General features: G+C 42.2%; 1 protein-coding gene across 8 annotated transcripts in view; it reads right to left on the bottom strand.

Moving 5' to 3' along the window:
* Positions 1-38: 38 nt before the first annotated feature.
* Lef1 (lymphoid enhancer binding factor 1) overlaps positions 39-22,282 on the bottom strand; it is a 112,564-nt gene continuing 90,320 nt past the window's right edge. For 4 of the 8 annotated variants that reach the window (XM_005340784.3, XM_021720546.3, XM_040293003.2 and 1 more), the window contains 4 exons: positions 20,320-20,427; positions 15,682-15,730; positions 14,986-15,026; positions 39-1,239 (listed from right to left, as the gene is read on the bottom strand). In XM_005340784.3, the coding sequence (XP_005340841.1) occupies positions 14,992-15,026; positions 15,682-15,730; positions 20,320-20,427 (192 nt within the window). In that variant the 3' untranslated portion in view covers positions 39-1,239; positions 14,986-14,991. The remainder of the gene's footprint in view (positions 1,240-14,985; positions 15,027-15,681; positions 15,731-20,319; positions 20,428-22,282) is intronic. The other 4 variants (XM_013365433.4, XM_021720545.3, XM_040293001.2 and 1 more) reach the window with 1 other exon arrangement.

The raw sequence follows: 22,282 nt of genomic DNA, 5'->3' as shown, positions 1-22,282 counted from the left end.
AACTCTGATCATCAGGAACTTTACTCTTAATAAAATGACACTTTTAAAAAAATGTTTTATTACAAAGCTTCTTTTAAAAAATGCTCAGCACGTTAACTCAAACTGGAATGACAAATGTTAGATGACAATTTGGGGCAAAGGCTGTGCCTTGCTATTTAAAAAAAAAAATGGGTACATCAATGCTCATTTTAACAACTGGCATAAAATCCCACTAATTGGCTAATAAAAACAGATACAAATACAGAACATTTAAAGTAATAACAATTCAAGTGCTGGGCTTTTTACAACAAGGGAGTGAAAAGGAAAGAAATGAAAATTCACTGCAAACCAGTCTGCTGACAGTATCTGTTAAGGTTTACCATTTAAAAAAAGAAAAAAAGAAGAAAAAGTGAATGAAATAGGATTGCCAATTGCTACCAACAGTGGATTTGGCTATTATGTTTATTTAGCTCTATCGAACACCTTACAAGGACAGAGAGGCCATTATTCATTACAGGCAATTCACAGAGAAGCCACTTATTAGACAAGATGTCTCAGAAGAGGCTTCTTTTCATTTTGTTTTTATTTCAAACTTTTCCAGACCTTTGAATTTTTTTTAAAGCTCATAGCTAGCAAAATATACAGGAAAATTAAAACTAAGAAGTATAATTTTTAAAAATTCAAGTTTAAAAAAAAAGAAGCAAACATAAGATTGATCTTTTGCACTGTTAAATAAAAGCTTTAGAAGAAAGGAAGAGAAAGAAAAATGAAGACAGAAACAAAGGGGAACTCTTCCACAAATTCCTCCACTAGGGTGCTGATGGATGTGCTGGTTGCTGGCTCCAGTTGCACATGGCAGGCACACGCAGCCAAGTTACTGTCCTTGCCAAAAGGTACAGGTATGGACGCAAGATGCTCTGGGACGTGCACTCAGAGACGAGGGGAGAAAAGCTGCTCAGCTGACCAGGGCCTGCTAGCATTCTCATGTGCTTTTTAATTTCTTTTTCTAAAAAACAACCTTTTTATGCTTTCTTTTGGAAATTGGCTCTTGCAGTAGACAAAAGGTGAGTTGGCAGTGATTGTCTCTATGGATCAGCGTCTCTAGCAATGACCTCAGGGTAACGTTGGTGTCAGTGCTCCTTTGGGGTCGACTGGGCAAGCCGTGGAGACAGTCTGGGTTTTAACAAGCTTCCATCTCCAGAAGAGGTCCTGGGGTCGCTGCCTTGGCTTTGCACGTTGGGAATGAGCTTCGTTTTCCACCTCGGAAAGAAACAAATGAAATGCTATTAATATGAATTTGCCACTGGCCTTTAAAAGACTGTTGTAAATAATTTTTATTACATACAGCATATGTAGGCTTTAATTCATTCATTTTGTTGCTTTGATGATGGCTAAAATGGATTGCCCTATGGTAGGCAAAACCCCTCAGAATTATATCACAAAGTATAGTGTATTGAACATTTTACTTTAGCTCCACTTATGTGTATGTACAGGGATGTGGCTTGAGAGGTATTTAATATGTTAGGTCATGGTTACATAACACATTTAAAAACACCAATAGGAAGGGGCCAAACATGAATTGGAAAGGTGGGCAATACAGCCAAACCAGGGAAAGGTTTGTCTTTCCCAAGTGTTTGGTGGCTTCAGTCCACTGAGGGGAGCCATTGTAAGATTCTACGCAGGACTAAAACAGATTCAAATTATCAGATGTGTCACCAACTCCCTCAATAGCAAGCCCAACACAAACTGGATGTACTGTGTCCACTCTGTCACAGTTCAAGGCACGTAAACCTCTCAACTTTTCCTTCAGGTGATGTTTTTTTAAAAAGAAAAAAACAGTCCTCAGGACTGTTTCTCCCCCCCCCCCCCCAACCTGGAACTTCTCTGATGTTAGCCTGGGAACAGACCCTCAGCAAATATTTTAAAGTAACTATTGCTAGATACTAGTGGCAATGATGACTTTCAAAAAGGAAAACCCCATTCTCAAAATGATATAATGACTTGAGATGTTAAAAAGTGATGAAAAGTAAAATTTAACATAAGGAGAAGAGATGAAAGCAAAAGAACAGAACATTACAGCACAGCGCAGAGCATTCCCCTACGGCTCCGTCTGGCCACTGAGGACCAGAGAAGGCAGAGCACTTCATCCAGAGTCCGCAATGACCTCACATGAGCCCATCTCTCACTGTGGTGGCATCCTCAGTACAAGCACAAGTTTCCTCTCAATTAATTCTACATAAGACTGGGCTTCTGTATGCTTTGCATGTAAAGAGAAATTGGAGGAGAAACAAAAAGGAGCTATGATTTTGTTTAATAATGAACACACAACTCTGGAAGGCTCATCCACAGGACAGTGATCTACAGATGGGCTGTGGATCTGTTCCCGGGCTGCTGTTAGCAGTAGTATGCCCCAGACATTTAAGTACATCAAGCCTGTGAGCATGTTCTCTAATATTACTGCAATTACTACCAGCAGTGTCTCTAAAAATGCCTGATCTGAAATGTGAAGACACTATTTGTGTACCTGGATAGCTACTAAAATAAAAACAAAATGAATACTATGAGAAAGTAGTCTCAACTGAGGAGGTGAACTTCAGTGACAATTCTAATTCCTATACTTTAAAATTAACCTTTGTTTAGACAGAAAACATAGGTCAGCATTTTTTTTTTCTTTAACTGAATAGGGGGTACCTATCCCTCTTCACTCAGGAGGATCAAAGAGCTCCCAAGGACCCCACCTTTCCAAGGACTTCAGCAGAGCTTGAGATGGTCGGTGGGGCTGCCTAGATTCCTATTTACACTGTACTTTTTGGATCACAGATTATCAAAGGCTTCGTCCAGGTTGTCCTTCCTGGGAAGGCTGTCCTCTCTGACATGAAAATGTTGAGTTTCCAAATAAGATATGTCCTTGAAGTCCTGGGCTTTGGGCCTGAAACAAGCTGCTGTAATTCAAAATTAGCCACTCACAGTCAGGAAGGCCTGTCACTGAAACAACTTGTCCCTCCATGAGGGTCTGTCCCTACCCTCAGCTGCAAGCTGACTGATATTTCTGCGGTAGACTTGCTGGGACCCCCACTCTGAATCAGAGCTTTACACTTCCCAGTCTATAACACCAGATACTTCCTACTTACCCAGAATCCTCCTGACTCCTTGCCTCATACCTAAAAATGCTTCCCTTCCCCCATTCTTGAGTATAAATGACAACATAATTAAGACAAACACAGCAACTTGCCTAGAAAGTGATTCCTTTCTACAATCACATTTTTGCCCCCATTATTTCATCATTCCATAGTGTCACCTTGCAAATCCTCATGAAAAGTTGGCTTTGGAGAACCTCTGTTCCACTGCCTTCCAAAAATCACCTCATTCCCTCCAGGGGCACTTTGCTAGTGGTGAACCAGTGCTTAAAAAGCAGTGAAGAAATGTGCTCGCTGTCCAACAGGCAGTTTGTCCTTGGTCACTCTGTGGAGACACAGGGTCCTCACAGTGGACTCACTCTTACCTCCAGATGGGGGAAATGGGGCTTTATAGTGTTGTCTGACAGATATAGAATGGCTCAAACCAAGATTCTTTTCAAGAAACCACAGGCATGAGGCTCGGAGACTGGAGACTTCCCACATGTAAGGCTTCAGTAGGGGGCTGTGGCAGGAGCTGGGCAGGGCCAGGCAAGCCCCAACACAGCCCAACCTACCAGCAAAGTCCACGCCATCAAAGCCATCAATTACTGCTCTGGCTGCAAGTTGGCTTCAAAGGGGGAGCAGCAAGTCCCATCCTCTGTATGTTAAGGCCCAGAGTCCTTCCACTAGGAGTCACCATGTGACCATCTATGCAGTGGGTTAAGCACAGGTCCCCAACCCAAACTGGAACCCTACTGCTTTTGGACCATGCTCCAAAACTGGCAAGACAGCTCACTAACCAACTGGAACCAGGAATCCAAGCATGGCCTGAATGGTGCAGGCAAATCCATATATTTCAAGGGCAGACCCGTTTCGAGGAGGTGAAGAGCACTGACCCCCAGCTTTCAGGCCTTGACAAAAAAGAAGTGAAGAAAGGGGGAGGGGGGAATTCCATCAAAAGCTGAGTAGCTGGCCAGACCATATTATGGGGGTCCTGTAGCCCAGCCTCCCCAGGCTGCCTTCTGCTTACCAATGAAGCCTGAGGTTGAAAGGGGGGCAGGATAGGGAGGTCTCCCAGCATGCCCCACCCCCTGGGGCTCACTGGGTCAACAGAGGCAGGCCAGGCCAGGCGCAGAAGAGCAGGGCTCTGGAGACAAAATGCAACTTCTGCCACAATATTGTATAATTTCACTTGTTCAGAATTGGTGAGAAACCAAAAAAAAGTGAGTTAGAATAAAAGGCCTTTTCCCCCTCCACCTCACTCCCAGTTGCTATTAGCAGGGAGCAGGAATCTGAAAATGTTCTTAGCTATGACATGGAATTTGAGGAGAGACAGAGATTAATTTTGTGAGAGGTGAAGAGACAGATTTTAACTGCAAGAATTGGTTCCCAGCAGCACAACACACACCTCATGCCAACTGCCTGTTTTTCTGCCTTGGGGAAAACTGACAAAAGCCTGTTATCCAAGGGCGTGAACTCCTCTGTTGCACAATGTTATGTATGTGTGAAGAAAGGGAAGCACAGGCTTCCAGAGCGGGAAACAGGCATGACAGAGCCAGTCTGATCTTGTCCTTTTAGTGGAGGCCTAAGGTCATAAAGTGATTGGCCCAAGGAGACCCATGGAATGGCAGTGCTGGGCCAGTCTGCAGGCCTCCTGGTTCCACTTGGGCCACTTGCCTTGTTGACTTCAAGGTGGCCTCGTCTATGAGAAGCTTGTAAAGAGGAAGAAAAAGTGTCTGCTGAGTGCTGATGCACCAGGCATGGAGACACAGACTTTACACAAACGATTTTCATGTCATCACCAGGATGGCTCTGCATGTTCATACTCATTTACAGGTAAGGAAATCAAGCCTGCATGCAGCTGAATAACTTGCTAAATCATCCACCCAACAGGTGGCAGATCCTTGCCACCATATCTGGGAGCTAAATTATCATTCATTTTCTTCTTTTCTTCCTCCTACCTTCCCTCTGTCTGTCCATCACTAGGCCACAGTACCTTGATGCTAGCGGAGGTGATACATATCTAGAACACTGCAGCCACTCCCAGATATCACGATCTGATCAAAAGTTAGTGATAAAGAGAACCAAACACTTCAGTAAATTTTGAAATATAAATATCCTAAGATTCAAAACATAACCTACACAAGCCAGCTTTAGCTCCTTGGCAGTAACATGATCCAGTGGTTGACAAAAGGAAGAATGAAAACATCTAGTGATGCAGGTTAAAAAAGTTTTGTTTCTGCAGCTGATTTAGTCCTTAGCCCCATGTTCAGGACCAGTCAGTCCCTAACCACAGAGCTCTGAAGCAGATTTCCAGAAGCTAGAGGAGGGAGAAAAGCTGGGACTATTAGTCCTGTCCTTGGATTCAGGAGAGATGGAAACTTAGGTTGACAGAGTCTACAAAGCTTTCTCCCTGTGAATTATGACCATCAGTGATGTCGAGATGACTGAAATAGGCCTGTGACAGACAGACTGTAACTCCAGGGCAATTTCTGGTTTCCATCCATATCTATGATAGTCCTGATCCATCCATAGGATGTACAGCCTATGAGGAGGCGAGGGTTCCAGGACATCAGACCTACTACCTTCTCCTACCACCAGACACGGAAGCCATGTTCTTGAGCAGACTTCTGAATAAGACAGCCTCAAAGCATATCAAGAGGACAACTAACTAGGCAGACCCACCTCCAAATTCTTTATCCAGTCCACATTTCTCTCAGTGTAAGGGAAATTCTCCCACAGGAAAGACGCTAACTACACTTCCTAGAAATGAGGCAACAGGATCAGAACATTCTCACCTTTTATTTTCAAAACAGTATTTCCGCTTTCATGCATGTGCACATGCATATGTGAATGCACAAATAATGTAGGGAGGGGAACCCTTAGGGCCGATGGTCCTGGGTCAGGTGGAAATCCTGGCTCTACCAGGTTATCTTGGAAAAGTTACTCAGACATAAAACCCCAGTTTCCTCATGTATAAGATGGAGATATTAAGGGCCTCAATGCATTGAGGGGATGAAGAGAGACTGTACCTAAAAATGTAGAAAACTTCAGGCTAAATATGATAAAAAGTAAGCACTCTTGTTCAGCTGAACTGCTTTCAATTTTTCTTTCATTCTGTCAAAGGGGATGAAATTCATCTGCTAAAGCTCCCACAAGTTCTGGGTGGCTTCAGTTGTAGAGAATGTAGCTGAAAAAAAGGAAGCTAAAAAGCCTCAAGGTGTTAGTGACCTCATGAAATTCATGCACAAAATAGTAGCTCATTTTACCCTCTTACTAGAGTGCACCCTATGCTATTTAACTTACATATTAAGTTAAGCTTCATTTTCTGGTGCCTAAACCTTCAGAGCAGATCTGAGGGAACAAATTCCTATGTGGAAGGGGAATAGTACCAGAAAGCAGAGAGACATAGAAAAATTACAAAAAGTCATTTTTAAAAAATTCTGCATTATGTGAGGTATTTTAAAACAGTGGCAACCCACCACACTCCTTGTTAGAATATACTATAGGTGTATTATATGCCCCATAAATTGAGGCATGAAGTATTAATACTTAATTTCATGTGCTCAAAAGTTGAGTTGCATCCAAAATTGTTTTTTAAAATTCCATGTTTTGATCCAGCAGGAAATCATTTTCCCAGAGTTCCAGTCATCAGCTCAGCAATAAAAACATTTTAATGAACAAAATTCATCAAAAAAACCTTTTTTTCTATAAATTATATTAATGCATTGATCTTAATTCACTTTTAGGGAGTTCTGAACAATACAAATATCCTGAGTCTCAAGGAGGGGGTCTTTTGTGTCTCCTGTACTTTCCTCCCTTCAGGTATTTTTTTTTTTTTTAATGGTACCTGATCAGCCTTGCCTGCTGAGTGTCTGTTTCCCTATTTCTGTTTCCGAAGGCAGCTGAACCACACTTGATCATTAAGCAGAGAAAAAAAATTGACAGATACTGCAGAAGACATTTAATAAAAAAGAAATTTTCACCAATATGTATGACTGTCCCTCAATTCCTTCATTAACACACAGCTATCCAGATACAACAACTGCCTTGTTGCTAATCTGACAGACCCCAACGATCAGTTCTCAGTAAGCCATCAAAGACACATGCTAGGAACTGCCCAAGTTCCCTCTAAGTTATTCCAACCTCAACATACCCACGGTATAAGTAGTAAGCCTCTGAGAGCCATTTTGTACAATGTGACCTCTCTTCTAGCGAGTTGATTCTGGACTGGGTGACAAGTTTGACCCAATCTGGGTTCATGAGATTCTCTTCTGTGAAATTTGAAAGAGTCATCCTCTCCCAAAGAGGCATTGATATTGATTTCCAAGCAGTATTGATATAACAACACATAAATGTGGGAACTCAGGACATGCAGCTCCAAGAACTGAGAAAGTCACTTTCAGAGAGCAGCAGGAACAGCTTTCCAAAGCCTCTCTCTAGGCCAACTGTATTGTCCTTGTCTGCAAGATGTTGTGTATCCCTAAAATCAATACTCCCATCTCCTTAAGCTACTGTGGGTAAAGGTTTCTGGTACAGTTACCCCTTGGCTTCCACTGTTGAATGAGTTCCAGGACCCACCATGGATACCAAACCCACAGATGCTTGAGTCCCACAAATAAAATGGCTTATAATGTTTGCATACAGCCAATGCAATACCCTCACATAAACTTGAAATCATCTTTAGATGCTTTTAATACCTAACACAACTTAAATGCTATGAAAATAATTATACTGTATTATTTTGGCAATAATGACAAGGAAGACAGTATGTATGTACATCTTTGGTGTAGATGCATTCATCACTACATAGTGATGGTAACTACATAGTGCCCAAAGGAGATGCAAGGCAAATAATGCTCCAACAACGAGTACTGAATAAAGATGGAGGACCCCTGAGGTGGTGACAGGCCACAGCACATCAACCTCACAGATTCCACATGGTGCTCAGCATGTGGCAAGTTCAAGTTTTGCTTTTTGGAATTTTCTGCCCCACTCCCACACACGTTTAAAATCCACCATTGGTGAGACCAGCAGAGGTCTGGTTGAACTTTCTATCCAAAGGCTCCATCATAGGAGTGCATATACAGCATCCTCAACAAACTTCCAGAACTGGAAAACATAGCCTGCACATAATTTAGTCTAGCCATACTGTGTTGTTATGCTGCCACCTCTTTTTAAGACAATGTGATCAAGTCTGACCTTACTTGTCAGATGTCCAAATGTTCTAAGGCACATTTAATCAAGTGTCATTGCCTTGTGGATTCTCTACAAGTTTTCTACTAATCTGTGACAGGTATAACAACAAGGATTTATAAACACAAGTGTAATAGGGAAGATACAGGTAAGCTACCCTTCAGCCTGGAACCTTCCCAAGGAAGGAGTCATCAGGGAGCCCTCTGGGCTAGGAGACCTCCATCTCTTGGGCAGAGTGAGCTGGCAATCCTAAGCAAGGCAAAAACATACCAGCAGTCTCTTGTAGGGTTTAACTACTATAAAAAAGTGACAGGAAAAAGGTGCCCTGTGGCTGGGCCTCTACTTAAAGGACATTGCTGAATAGGGTGCAGATGTGTTCCCATGAGATGCCAACTGGGCCCCATAGGAGCTGCTGCTGCTGCATGCCACACTGGTTCTCCCTTATGTGACAGCCAACCATCCCAGACTTAGGCTCCCTTCCCCAAAGTTCTTATCCACTGAGACCTTCTGCTTTTTAGTAACAATTCCACATCAGGCGCTCTGTGTGTTACAAAAAGAAAAATGGAACACAGGATGTCATTTTTTCACTTTCTAGTTGGGACAAGCTTTAAGATTTCTCCTGTTCTCTAAATTCCTTTCAAATTTTACTGTTTTTAAGAAACTTAGCTTTGTTTTCTAACTAAAGATACCAACCCAGAAGCAGACATGCAGGAGCTTATTGATACCTAGTGTGGATTATGACATTCATACTAATGGAGCAGAATCCGAGCAAAGGTTAGGAAAAAGTGTCAAACTTACTAGGGTGGGCCTCAAAACTTATAGAAAATAAGCATTTTTCTCAATAAGACCACTGGAAATATTTTCTCTCTTTAACTCTTTGGGTCCAGGGCAGCTCCTGGCAGACCGTCAAGGTTAGTCTTTCCACCAGTGCAGATGTCTGTCTCGACTCTGCAACTGGTTTGCTCTGTGGGAGGCTTCATGGAACCCAGGAGCCCCAAGTTCCAAGTCCCAACCACCTCATCAGGTTCTCAATCACCATCATCAAATGGAAGCTACAAGCAATTTTTTTTTTTTCAAGATGTAAATCCAAGCAAGGCACAATTACCTACTGTATTCTATACTGCACTCAGCAATTAGCTCTCCCACACAGCTCTCAGCCCCAGGGCAAAAAAGGCTCAACTTTTTACTTAGTAAAAAACACCTTGTAGTTCTTCATTTAGTTTAACAGGTCTACAAAGATAAAGATTATGCCAAAGCCAAAAAACACAGTGTGAAGGTGTGTCTGTGTGTCTCTATGTTTAACCAGAGGATTCTTCTGCCTTCCAAACATAGCTTCTTTCTACTTTTAAATTAACTCTTTGATATTACATCATCAAAGGTAATACATCAAAGTACCTGAAAATATCTTTTCAATTTATGTAATTTTGAGATGATAGCTTTTTGTATTTGCTTTGCTAAAGGAAATATTTATAAAGTGATTTCGAAAGTTGTTTTTTTACTCAAGTGGTCATTTTTCTCAATGTTTCAAGATCTCTGATTCTTTGCTTAATTCCTTATTAATCTTGATTAAGTCAGGGAAAAAATGGAAGTTGAAAATTGATAATCATCTCTGGCCTCTGACAATCTCTTGAGATGTTATATGTTCCAAATCAAACATGTATCAAAATACTAGAAACTCATAGCAACTCAATCACTGTGCTATTGAACCCAACAATCCCTCCCCAACCTCATAGCCCAGTGCCATCTGCTCTGGGAAGCCTTCCTTGATCTCACTGACTTACATACTACTAATTCTCTTTATTTTTATATGAGGTGCTGTATAAAACTCATTCACAGGATGAAATGTATTATTTTATAATGATCCATTCATGTCTGTATCTCTTAAGAACTGGAGGATCCCCCAAGCTGCGTAGGGTCTCACTCACTTAGCAGTATTCCCCCCTGCTCCCCTGCCTAGTGCAGTTTTTTGTTTTTGTTTTAATTGCCTGTAGTGCTGGAGATCAAACCCAGAGCCTTGCACATGCTAAGCAAGCACTTTACCCCTGAGCTACATCCCTAGCCCCCAATGCAGGTTCTTACTTGCAGGAGGCCCTCACTGGTTGTTTGCAGAGCTAAAAAACAAATGATTGGTTTCTGTGATTCCAACAGACACTGTGGAGTGTGTGCACTCTCATTCCCTAAGGTCCTGGGCTCCCAGCATCCCATGATTAATCCAAAATTCTGAAAGGATGAATCTGGCTTGTTCAAAAGATCCCACAGCTTGGGGAATCACCTACAACCTAGGGGGTGATGTTTATGGAACCCATTATCCTACAGGTCTCTCGGAAGTTGAGGCTGGGCTAACCGGAATTTGTTTCAACCTGACTTCACTTGAGTGTCTATTCTTCTAGTGCAACAAAGTAGAAACACAAGGAGATAGGAACAAAGGTGGATGTCTGACGAAGTGCTTGACAGGCCAACTTCCACATCGGGCTGCATGAGGCAACGGCAACAGCATTTCCCCCCCAGAACCATGAGAGCATTAGATGAAACCCAGATATCTTTAAGGAATGGAAACCCAAGTTTTTAGAGGGTTTTTTTTTTTTTTAAAGAATTTCAGCTATATATACTGAGATCTAAGCTCAAAGATCTTTCTCATTTAATAGGAATTTTCTTCAAGGACACAAAGATAGGGTTAAGTTTCGCTGTGTACATGGAAGGATAAACCCTCTCAACACCGTCTCCTCCCTGCTGGGCCCAGGACTCCCTTAGCTTCACCTCTTTTTGCCATCTTCCCCTCAGAACTGAAAACCAGCTATGTGAGATTCACCTCACTCCTCACAGGACTCATTCTGATCGACCATTTTTCTGTCCCTGGCTTGTTTGTAAGGTGATGTCAGCTCTAGAGGTACTGTAGGTTGGCAAACAGGGAGCTATATTCCACAGTGAAAACCAAACCTCCAAACCAACACTCCTGAGCCCCCAGGACACAAGGCAGCCACTCTGGAGGGGAAAAGGCACAGATGATCTGTACATAGAGTGAACAACACCACGTCTGAGCCATTGCCAAGACCACCGATGCTAGAAGGTTATACAGAACCACTCACAGTGATGACCACAAATAGCCAACAGGGAGACCTGCATCTCCTTAATTGCACCAGGAGGCAGTACAGACCAGGCAATGGGACCTGAGGGAGCAGCAGCCAGGGATCTCACCCTCCAGCTCAAGCCCAAGAAAGCCCAAGCTGACGGCTGAGGGCCTTGCTCCCAGTCTACGCAGTCCACGGCAGGACACTGTCTCACCCTTGTCTATCAGTTTTTGCCCTGCTCTGTTCCAGAGGAGAAGGCCCTGTCACTGTCCATGGTCATTTCCAAGTGTTCCCTCCTCAAAGGAGCTTTTCCTGACTGACATAAGGCAAACCTCCAGGTCACTCCCTTTTTTAATCTTATGCCACTTAAAATTTCCCTGTTTATTTTTGATCCACTATCCTCACAGCAAAGCAGTGAGCACAGGGGGTGCAGGGCCCTTCTTTGACTCATCCAGCGCTGCATTTCCAGGACTTAAGATTCTACCTGGAATTTACTAGATACTCAGCCAACGCTGAATGATGACTAAAAAAGCCAGACACTACACACATGGAAAAGCTTCTGAATTCCTAAAACAAAGAAAAGGGCAGAGGAACAATCGTCATTTCCAATTTATTGAAATCTTTCTAAATGCAAATCTGAGCTCCTCTCTGATTCATCATTCTTACGGAATGACTGTCAGTCCTGCTCTTGACAACAGGATGGTGTGGGGACAAGGGTGCATAACTGACCCAGCAAAGAGAGGGAGAGGAACGCTAGAGGTCTGACGAAGGGAGGCTACAACTGGAGCCTCACCCAGTGGCTGCTGGCTTGATGAGAACACTTTGGGGGGGGGGGGGGACTTTGTATTTCTGTGTAGAGAGGACACCGTAACCTTTAGAAAAAGTGAGTGACCCCCCCCCCAATCATAGCAATGACTTGTTATTAAAAGAAGAGGTATGTGAGCTAGGGGCAGTGGGCCACGCCTGTAATACCAGCTACCAGGGAGGCTGAGGCAAGAGGATCCAAGTTTGAAGCCAGGCTGGGAAACTCAGAGAAACTATCTAAAATAAAAAATAAAAAGGGCTGAGGGTGTAGCGCAGTGGTAGAGTATCACTGGATTCAATACTAGTAACACACACACACACACACACACACACACACACACACACACACACAGGATGTAGGATAGACTCAGCTGAAGCTTTTGCATCAAAATAAATGATGCTATTTATGAAGAACACCAAATCAAATACAAAACTCTCAGGAACTGAAATATATTTTTGCATGATTTACTGTAAAAGAAATAGTTGGCTTTAAAGATTGTGGTGCAAACAGAACATGGAGTATATCACTAAGCAGCAGCCCTTGGCACATGGCACTGCTGAGGGTCTTCCATGTATAGGCAGGACACAAAAAGGACTAAAAGGTCAGTAATGAAAAGGACAACATAAAAAAAAAATACAAAGTGTGTGCTTTTTACTAGATTGACTCCTTTTGAGGTGAAGAGCCCCTGGGGAAGGCTATGGTAAGATCATCTCTGTGCTCCTAAAAACCTCAGCTAAGTAAGCCAGCTCAGCAGAAGACACCAGACAATAGCTGTAAGTTAAATTAAATGTGGTCATCATTTGTGATCATTTTATTTTTTGAATGTGTTATATGGACACCCATGTGAAGAGATGGCATTTTCACTGGGAGAAAAGTCAGCTAACTTGGTGTTAAGAGAGGTTTGCACAGTGAGGGTAGACAGAAGAGTTGTGATAAGGTAATGTGATGGGATTGGAGAAACCTGAGGAGCCAGAATGAAGATCAAGAAAGTTTCTCAGAGGAGAGGGCCACTGACCCTAGGGAAGAGGAAGAAACTGTTGGGCTCCAAGTGTGTGCAGAGACATATTACCACCAGAGGCATTCATCACCCATCAACCACCAAGGGTGGGAGGTAGCATTATTCCCATTTTACAGATGAGGGAAACAAAAGATTTAAAAGCTGAAGTATACGGCTTAGACAGATGATTTGAAATGCAGATCTATTTGGTACTGAAATCTCTGTTGGGACACTTCTATGAGGAAGTTGTTTGAAATGTCAGTACAGGATTAAGTTCTAAAAGCTTAGGCAAGTTTCACCTCGTTTAGCCAAGAGCCAAATGTTCTGCAGGCTGATGATCTCCTAGGGTCCTCTGCACAGGTCTGTCTATTCCTTGGTAGAGGCAACAGGTCTTTCCAAGTACGGGAGCAGCAAGGGGGCAGCTCATACCTTCCATGTATTTGGAGAACTGCTAATAACTATGGACAGAGCACAGGTCTCACGAGCTATTTTGGAAATGAGGAGAGAGAACAAGAGTGACCAAAGGCAAGACCATGGAGGTGGGTAGTGGTACAGCCATGCTAAGTGGCATGTGCTGTGTCCCTCAGGCATGAAATACTGATGGTTTCTAAGTGGTTAGTGATCAGTTTGTTTCAGGAAATACCTCTGGTAGTAATATGGAGGGTGAACTGGCAGATAAAAAGTTCCTGAGGCAGGATAATTCTCCAAAGGCTGTGATCATGGTCCCAGTGTGAAGTGTGAGCACCTGGTGAGGGCTGTGGAGTGACAAATCAGAGAGGCAAGACCCAAGGAAGGCCTGGAAGGGAAGCACCCCAGGACCAAGAGACCGACTAGACGTGGGTTTCTAGAGGCTAGGATCAAAGGTGACTTCTTTGAAAGGAACTGCTACTCTGAGAAAACACAGACATGCTGCAAGTTCAAAGCATGACAGAGACCAAGCCTTAATTTGCAAAGCCAGATTCCCTGGGTGAGTGGTCATGTGGATAAAAATAAAAGAATTATAGTAATAAGAAGTGAAATGAATATTATATATAAACACAAGAGGGAAAATAAGGGTTATTAATAAAGAAACACACTTGACAACAGAAATACAGTTAATCAAACAGGTGCCCATGCCATAATTTTAAATAACAACAACAACAAAAATAAAGCAGATGAGTCTTTCTCACCAGCAACAGATAAATCAAGTATATGCATATCATTTCAACTGACAGTCTCTACTGGGAAACAGCTTTGAGCAGGGTTAGTATGGTGCTCCTCAGATCTGCCTCGGGCTTGCTGAGTAGGGTGGCATCTTGCTTACTGTTTAGTTTTTATTTTCTTGGTACTGGGGACTGAATTAAACCCAGGAACACTCTACCACTGAGCTACATCTCCAGCCCTTTTTATTTTAAGACAGAGTCTTGGTAAGTTGCCAAGACTGACCTTGAACTTTCGATCCTCCTGCCTCAGTCTACCGAGTTGCTGGGATTTCAGGTGTGTGCCACCTCTCCTGGCTGCTGTTTGTTCTTTTTTTTTTTTTTTTTTTAAAAACATACAGATTTGCCACTAGTCAGTAAGAAATGATTGGGAATAAAGAGGGGAAAAGGGATGGAGAAAGAATAAATGGGACAAAAAGGATAGAAAAGATCAAAAGCACACTATATTGCAAATATATAGCCGGTATAAAAACCATCACACTTTTAAAAGCATTAATTCGATTTTGGTGGAGTTTTCCTCTTTCAGGAGCAGTGCTGAATGAAATTGGTATGAGCAAGAAGATTCATAAGCAAATGCCTCTTTTTATAGCTAACGTCAGCAGTAGGACCAGAGAGTCGTTCTTACCATGTTTCAGATGTAGGCAGCTGTCATTCTTGGACCTGTACCTGCAGAAAATTGTGTCTTTAACAAATTTTTATGGAAGAGGGTTCTGTACATTCCAAATACGTAGTAGCTACAACATCATGTGGACTTGTTTGCTTTACTTTTTTGGTTCTTATACCAGCCATTTTTATTTGTACGGTACAAGTAGTGGCCTTATTTTAAATGGAAGAAAAAAGGGAACTAAAATAGGATCTCATTGATGCCATGAATCAATGCACAAGAAAGATAAACCCTATCATCATGTTTTCTAGTCTTAAAAACCCAAATCACAGCAAAGACTCTCAAGGGAATGTAAGGTAGTATAATCATCATAAAAAGTTATGTTTTTAAAGAGTTATGCAAATATAAATAAAGCGGAAGTGTTAAAGCAAGAACACAGACAACAGAGGCAAAAGGGAAAAAAAAAAAAGGAAAACCAACCACAATTCCCAAATAGGATTCCAGGTGACAGGGCTGGGAAGGAGCTTTTACATGTACCTTTATGTAGCCACATTTAAAAGAAAGGCCTTTCTAAATATTTCAAGAATTTAAGGAAGAAAAGCAGAGTTAAAGAATGACACAGGACAGTCACAATAAAGCAGCGTGTAGGAAGATGCTCGCCACTTTCACAAGGGTCTGCCAAGAGTGCGAGGGCGACGGGAGAGCCGCGGCACCTACCTGATGCAGACTCCTGCAGCTTCTCCCTCTTCCTTTTCTTCTTCTTACCCTGGAAGAAGAAAGCAGGTGGTCAGGTCATAGCACACTGATGAACAGCATATGAAAGTATGAGCAGGCAGCCAAGAGTGGAGCCAACTCATTGTCTTTCCTGATGTCCAGAAGAGAGTCCAAATGTGCGAGATGGAGAGAGCCAGTGCTGCATAAATGACTTCTCTACAGCTTCAAGTTCACCCCCATCAGCACTGACACTGAGTGGTCTACAGTATGTCCGTCTTCATCTCTGCTTTGTGTGTCTGTCTGTCTGTGTATGTGTCTGTCTGTCTCTCTCTCTCTCTCTCTCCCCCTGAGGTGCTAGGGCTGTGGCCCACAGCAGACTGTTCAAGGAAGGACAGCTTCCTGAGCATTCTTGCTCCTGCTAACCATCACACTCAGAACCCACTTCTGGCAGTGCTCGGGATAATTCTGGCTGTGAACTGCACTGTACACCTGAAAGACCCCTGGAACTCAGGGCCCTCAGCCCTGTGGCAAAGGCAGGGCATAACCAAGGTCAAGGGTAGAAGAGAGAACCTGAGAAAACTCAGGAGAATTTTGAAGACTTACTTCCAGTAACCAAAGACCTGGCATCTTAAGACAAACACAATAACAGATATGTATGCAATTTTAAATACATTCCAAAGTCAACTCAGTGACAAATTTCTAAAAATGATACCCCTCTTTACAGTGGTTTTCTGTTTTTCTTCACCACTACTTTTCCCTTCAAAATATAACTCATAAAATAACCAATTTGTATTAGCTATTTTCAATTAACTACCAAGGAACACATATCGTATTCAATGTCTCTACCTGTGTCTCCTATAATAATCATATTAACTAATAACAAAAAATAAAACTAAAATTGTACTGAATCTACTGTGTGGCTCTATAATAGTGCATATACACTATATATTTATTTACCTCAAAATAGTTTTTCTTCTAGTCACCTGGCCATTGTCTTAATCCTTTAGAAAGTTGACTAAAACCTATCCTCATGAGCACTAAGGCCACAATCAGTGACCCTGGAAAATGGCTTATCAAAAGTAACAGAGTCGTCCTTAATATTATTGAAGGTGTTCCGGGAGAGAGAGGTGCATCTTTTTAAATGGAATTACTTAAGATTTTAAAAGTTGCTATAAGCTTGTTTCCTGTATGGAACCTTCTTCACTTTCTTCTCCAGCTTCCATTTGCTCTTTGACATGCATCCCAAGTGTCACCTCTTGTAGGGAACTTCTCTGCTCTACCCTCTCTCTTTCCCTTTCCGGCAGAGAGCTGTGACTCTTCATCTGAAATGGCTCCCTGACCACCCTGAGCTCATGACCATCACCTCCTCTCAGGCACTGCAGTGGGTTCTGCCCTGGCCGCCCCTGCCCCGACATGGCCGCCGTAGAGAGCAGTCATCTGAGGTTATGCCTCTAATGCCCAAGTAACATCTCAGAGAACCTGCATTTACTGTAGACAAAAAGAACTTACGTTGTTTGGATGTACTAATGTCAACTTACACAAAAACCAAAATTCATTTGTGATAAACACAAAAATATTTTGTATTATTACATTAGAAATCCAGTACTGGGAAGCCTGAAGCACTGAATTTTAAGTTCTAATAAGATAAATTTTGGCTACTCTCACCCAAGAAAATCTGTGCACTCTTGATTCATGAAAACCTCATTTATTAGCCAAAGCCATAAAAGCAAATTGTAATTGTGAAATCTCTGATCCCACAAAAAAGGGCATTTTAATATTAAGTCACTGAGGTATGTGTTTAATACGGTATCAGTGAGGATCAGGATAGCATTCTGGCTCTAAATGCTTTGTTTTTATCTTTTAGATTCTGTTTCTGTATTGTTATTTTAAAAACAATACTGTTAGCTAAAGCATTATCACTTGATTGATTCTGATGACCCTAATAATTGATAGGTTTTTTATTCCATAAAAATCATATGAAAGAAGCTGAGACTTCCCTTCATATGTAAAACAATTTCCTTTAAAAATTATATAGGAAAAAAAAAGCTTTAAAGGTAAATTACATTACATTAGCTTTCTTTAAAATACTTTCTTTTTATTCCCTGTACAGGGAGAAAAGAAAAGAGAGCAAGATGGGGAAAAAGAAGAGGGAGAGAATATGTGTGTTTCTTTTATGTTAAAACTCATTACTTAAGAATCAGAACAAAAATTTAAAGACACTAAACAAGCAATACAAGTCTACACAAATTCACAGCACGGCAAACTCTCAAGACAGGCACAGGGGAAGGCCAGCACTCCCCCACTAGGCAAACCACATCGGAAGATGTCCAGGACAGGATTAGAAGACGACACTTTTGCAGCCCTTTAGGGTTGAGGATTGATCTTCCCACTTCAAGGGCATAGAAAAGGCTCTACACAGGGAGATGGTAATTACTGCTCAGAGAACAGAAGCCCAGTTCAGGGGCAAAAATTCTTCAACTAAGCAGTCTTCTTAAGAAGGCACTGAGAGATGGAGCTAATCCACTCAGGAGGAGGGAAGCTGTGCAGATTCTCAAGTCAGCGAGACCTGGGTGTAAATTACAGCTTAGCCACCTACTACAAGGCCTTGGACAAATTACTTAACCTCTCCAACCTCTCATTTCCTCACCTGAAAAATGGAATAATGGTATTTATGCCACTGGACTGTTGTAAGGATTAACGAGTAACAGAAGGAATTCCTGACGATCAGCATATGGTGGTTATTAAAACAACCCAAACAACTCAGTGAGCTGACCGCGCTATTGCTCATAAGTAAAAAACAGTAGGACTCTCTTGTTTCCTGTGTGGAAGTTGAATCCAATGTTTAAGCTCCAAATCCTACCCAGTCAAGTGACTTTTTCTGCAGAGCACATTATAGAAAGCAAACTAAATGAAGCTGAGACTTCATGCAATCCATTTCCACAAATAAGTTTACATGCTTTTTCAAAAAGCTTTGGACTCTCTTATGGGATGTATGACCTTAGACATGCATCCTTGTCATCTTCTCTGTGGGAATCAAGCCCCACAGGAGCTTCTGCAGCAGTGACCACCAGTTAAATTATATACTGATTAACTATGTCCCTGCTCTTTTCTGAAGGGACAGTTCCACTTACAGTAAGACTGTCCTGGCTGGCATTCCCAACAGTAGCCTCACATGGAACATTCAACTTGCTATAGACTGAATGTCTGTGTTCCCCAAACTCACAATCCTAGCCCCAAAGTGATAGGATAAGGAAGAGGAGCTTTTGCAGGTGTTTAGGGCACAGACCTCAAGAATGGAATTAGTGCCCATATAAAAGTGACCTGGAGCATTCCTTCACCTCCACCCAGCACAACTACAGCAAGACTATTACAGCAGCCCTCCCCAGACACGGAACATGCCAGCCTTGGTTTCAGACTCTCCAGCCTCCAGAACTGTGAGCAATACATTCTATTGTTTTCAAGCCACCAGCCTACATGGGGGTACATTAATATGTAAGAACAAATTTTTACACAGTCCTAATTTGTCTGTGGGAAAACAGTCATCTGAAATAAAATGCTTATAAGAATTATAAAATAATATAATCATTTGAAAAGAAATCTGACAATATGTGTAAGAACTTTAAAATGTTTATTTCCTTTGCTGGGTACATTGCCCTAGAAATTGAGACAGGAAGATTGCAAGTTTGAGTCCAATCCCAACAAATGTAGCCAAGACGCTGTCTCAAAATAAAAAATAAAAAAGGACTGGGGATGTAGCTCGGTGGTAAAGTGCTCCAAGTTCAATCACCACTACCAAAATATAAAAAATAAAGCTCAAGATAAGCCTGGGCAACTTGGACCCTGTCTCAAAATTTTAAAGATTGCTAAAAAACCAAAAACAAATAAACAAAACAAAAAATTTGGCGTGGCTCAGTGGTAGAGTGCTTGTCTAGCATGAGTGAGGCCTGGGTTCCATCCCAGCACCAGGGGAAAAAAATGGAATCCTTTAACTCAATATTTACACTGCCATGAATCTATCCTACAGAAAATAATAATCCTATATACGGCAGGGAAAAAGCCTATTATGCACAGACATGTTCACTGTAGGATTATTTGTAAGGAAAAAAGCAGCAATTTAAATGTCTGAAAACAGGATAAATGATTGTGTAAACTGAGACACTCATTCAATGGAAAACTGGCATCCATAAATGCTATGCCATAAAATAAAAAATGCTTTTTATATATAACAGTGAGAAGCATGACATAAAATGTATGTACACACACACACCCACACACACCCACACACTTATATCCAAGTAAAAAAATAAAAACTAAGAAAATATACTAGAGAATAATGTAAGTAGTTATTTCTAATCTTGCTTTACATGGAAAAATCATGGGCTTTTCTTTAATCTTTATCATTTTAATGATAAGTTTATATTTTTATTTTAAAAAAGGCACTAGCATCCATAGCAAAAAATATGATCCTTCAAAGCTTTCACAATGCAATATGCCTTATAATCTTCATTATAAAATTCATTACCTTCCAACATAAGAAAGAGTCTCAGCATTATACACACCCTAAAACACACTCCTTCTCAAGCAGAAGACAGAATGAGTGAATGAGCGCCAGCACAGCCACTGGCGGAGAGAGGGGCTTACATAATTGTCTCTTGCAGACCAGCCGGGATAAAGCTGCATATGTAGCTGTCTTTCTTTCCGCGCTAATTCATAATATTTAGCCTGCTCTTCACGGGACAAGGCATGCCACTGAAACAAAAAGGGGAAGGAGGAAAGAACAGAGATAAGCCAGAGAGCAACAGTATATTTCATGTTTCAAACTCTGAGACGCGCTAATATTAACCACTTGAACTTCTATTTATTTCTAAATGGCAGAAGACCAAGTGCCGCTCAGATCCACTTGGAGTCTGGTGGCTGCAGTGAAACTCAAGCTTTGGTTTTTCTATCCTGTTCTCCAATATCACATGAAACACATCAAAGTTCATCAAAGTGTTCGAAGTACAGTCATCTCTGTCACCCACCCTTTCTCTTTACCAATATAAATTAAAAGGACTTTCACTGGTGAACCTCAATAGCCGACTTCCCCCTTATTCATCGTTTGTAGCATATTCTGGTATCCAAGCCCAACTACCATTTATTTAAGCAAAATGTGATAATTTCCAGATGTCTCCTCAGACACACCCTCTCTTCAGACTCTCCCACTCTGTCCTAGGAAAAGTCTGGACCAGAGTCACATGATCCTCTGTATCAGGCAAGACATCAAAAGTCAGCCTGTCTCCATCTCCTCGCTGTCTCCTCACGCTCGCACACACGCCCACTGTCTACGCCGAGAACACTGACAACATTGTGCCTTGCCCAGCACGCTTTGGGCTGTGGGTTTGAGCTTCCTCTGATGGGAGGCAAGAGGCCTCATCTGTTTATTTTGCCATCTACAATTTGGTTGAGATTGCAGGTTCTAAGATGGAGAATGAAACTGCTGATAATCCTTTATACATGACTGATATGCTTATATGTCATAAGCAACAAATTTATGTAGGCAAGACACCGTTTGGGATTCCAAGGGTGGGCATCTGCATACGGCTTTTCGTTCATTTGCACACAGCTTGCCCCAGGTCCCCAGCAAACACCATTAAAGCATTTTCCCTATTTCCCCAGAGGACAGGATCTGCCAGCAGAACCTTCTGAAGAGAAGTGGCCGGGCCCTGGGGCACCCACTGTCAGTGGGGTGAAGCCACAAAGGCAATGGCGGCTATAAGAGGAGACCTCCTGAACCCTGCCCACACACACGTCCTCGCTGACCAGGGAGCCTGCCGGCCTGCTCTGCCCTGCTCTCAGATGGGAAGCTTCCAGTTTGCCTCCTTCCCATTCATAGCTATTCTGCTTATTAATTTTAATCTCCCTGATCTTATTTTTTTTTAATGGTTTAAAAAAGGGGGGGAGAAAAGGAAGGTATGGGTGGGCTAGGGGAAGGAAAGAGAAGTTGAGGAGGCTTTTTTGAAGTCCTCAACAACCTGGATTCAGCCTTACAGTATGACTAAGAAGCTTTCCTTCAGAAAAAGAAAACACACCTGCTGCCCTGATTTGACAGAGCAAGAAGCTGATCTCACAAAACACATGAGAGCGCCTTCCTGCCACACCCACTCCCGTCTCCAGAGCAGAGGCAGCGGGGCCCACGGGCAGCGCCAGGAGTTCACTTGGTTCGAAAGCCCCTCAAGAGCCAGGCCCTCTGTGTTGGACAGAGTGGATGATTTATTCTCTAATTGCTTTAGAAGTGCAGAGAGCAAAGTTAAAAAGCAGGACAGAGTGGGATCTGGTGTGAGCCTGAAGGCAAATCAGGTAATAAGGGGAGAGGGGGAGAGGGGGAGAGGGGGAGAGGGGGAGAGGGAGAGAGAGAAACCTTTGAGGAGGTGGCAAAAAATAAAAAACAATCCTGAAAGAGAAAGTTCCACGAAACACGGATTTTTGCAGCAGTGGACTAAACAAATTCGACCAATCCAGCCCCAGAAGGCATGTCTGGGGCAGGAGTGAAGCCAAGGCAGCTGACAGCTTTTCTAAATCTGAGATGCTGACCTAGTGCTGCAGATTCACAGGAAGCAACGACCAA

The sequence above is a fragment of the Ictidomys tridecemlineatus genome, chromosome 9 (assembly GCF_052094955.1).
Source record: "Ictidomys tridecemlineatus isolate mIctTri1 chromosome 9, mIctTri1.hap1, whole genome shotgun sequence".
Classification (NCBI taxonomy): Eukaryota; Metazoa; Chordata; class Mammalia; order Rodentia; family Sciuridae; genus Ictidomys; species Ictidomys tridecemlineatus.
This window is presented reverse-complemented; position numbering and strand designations above follow the sequence as displayed.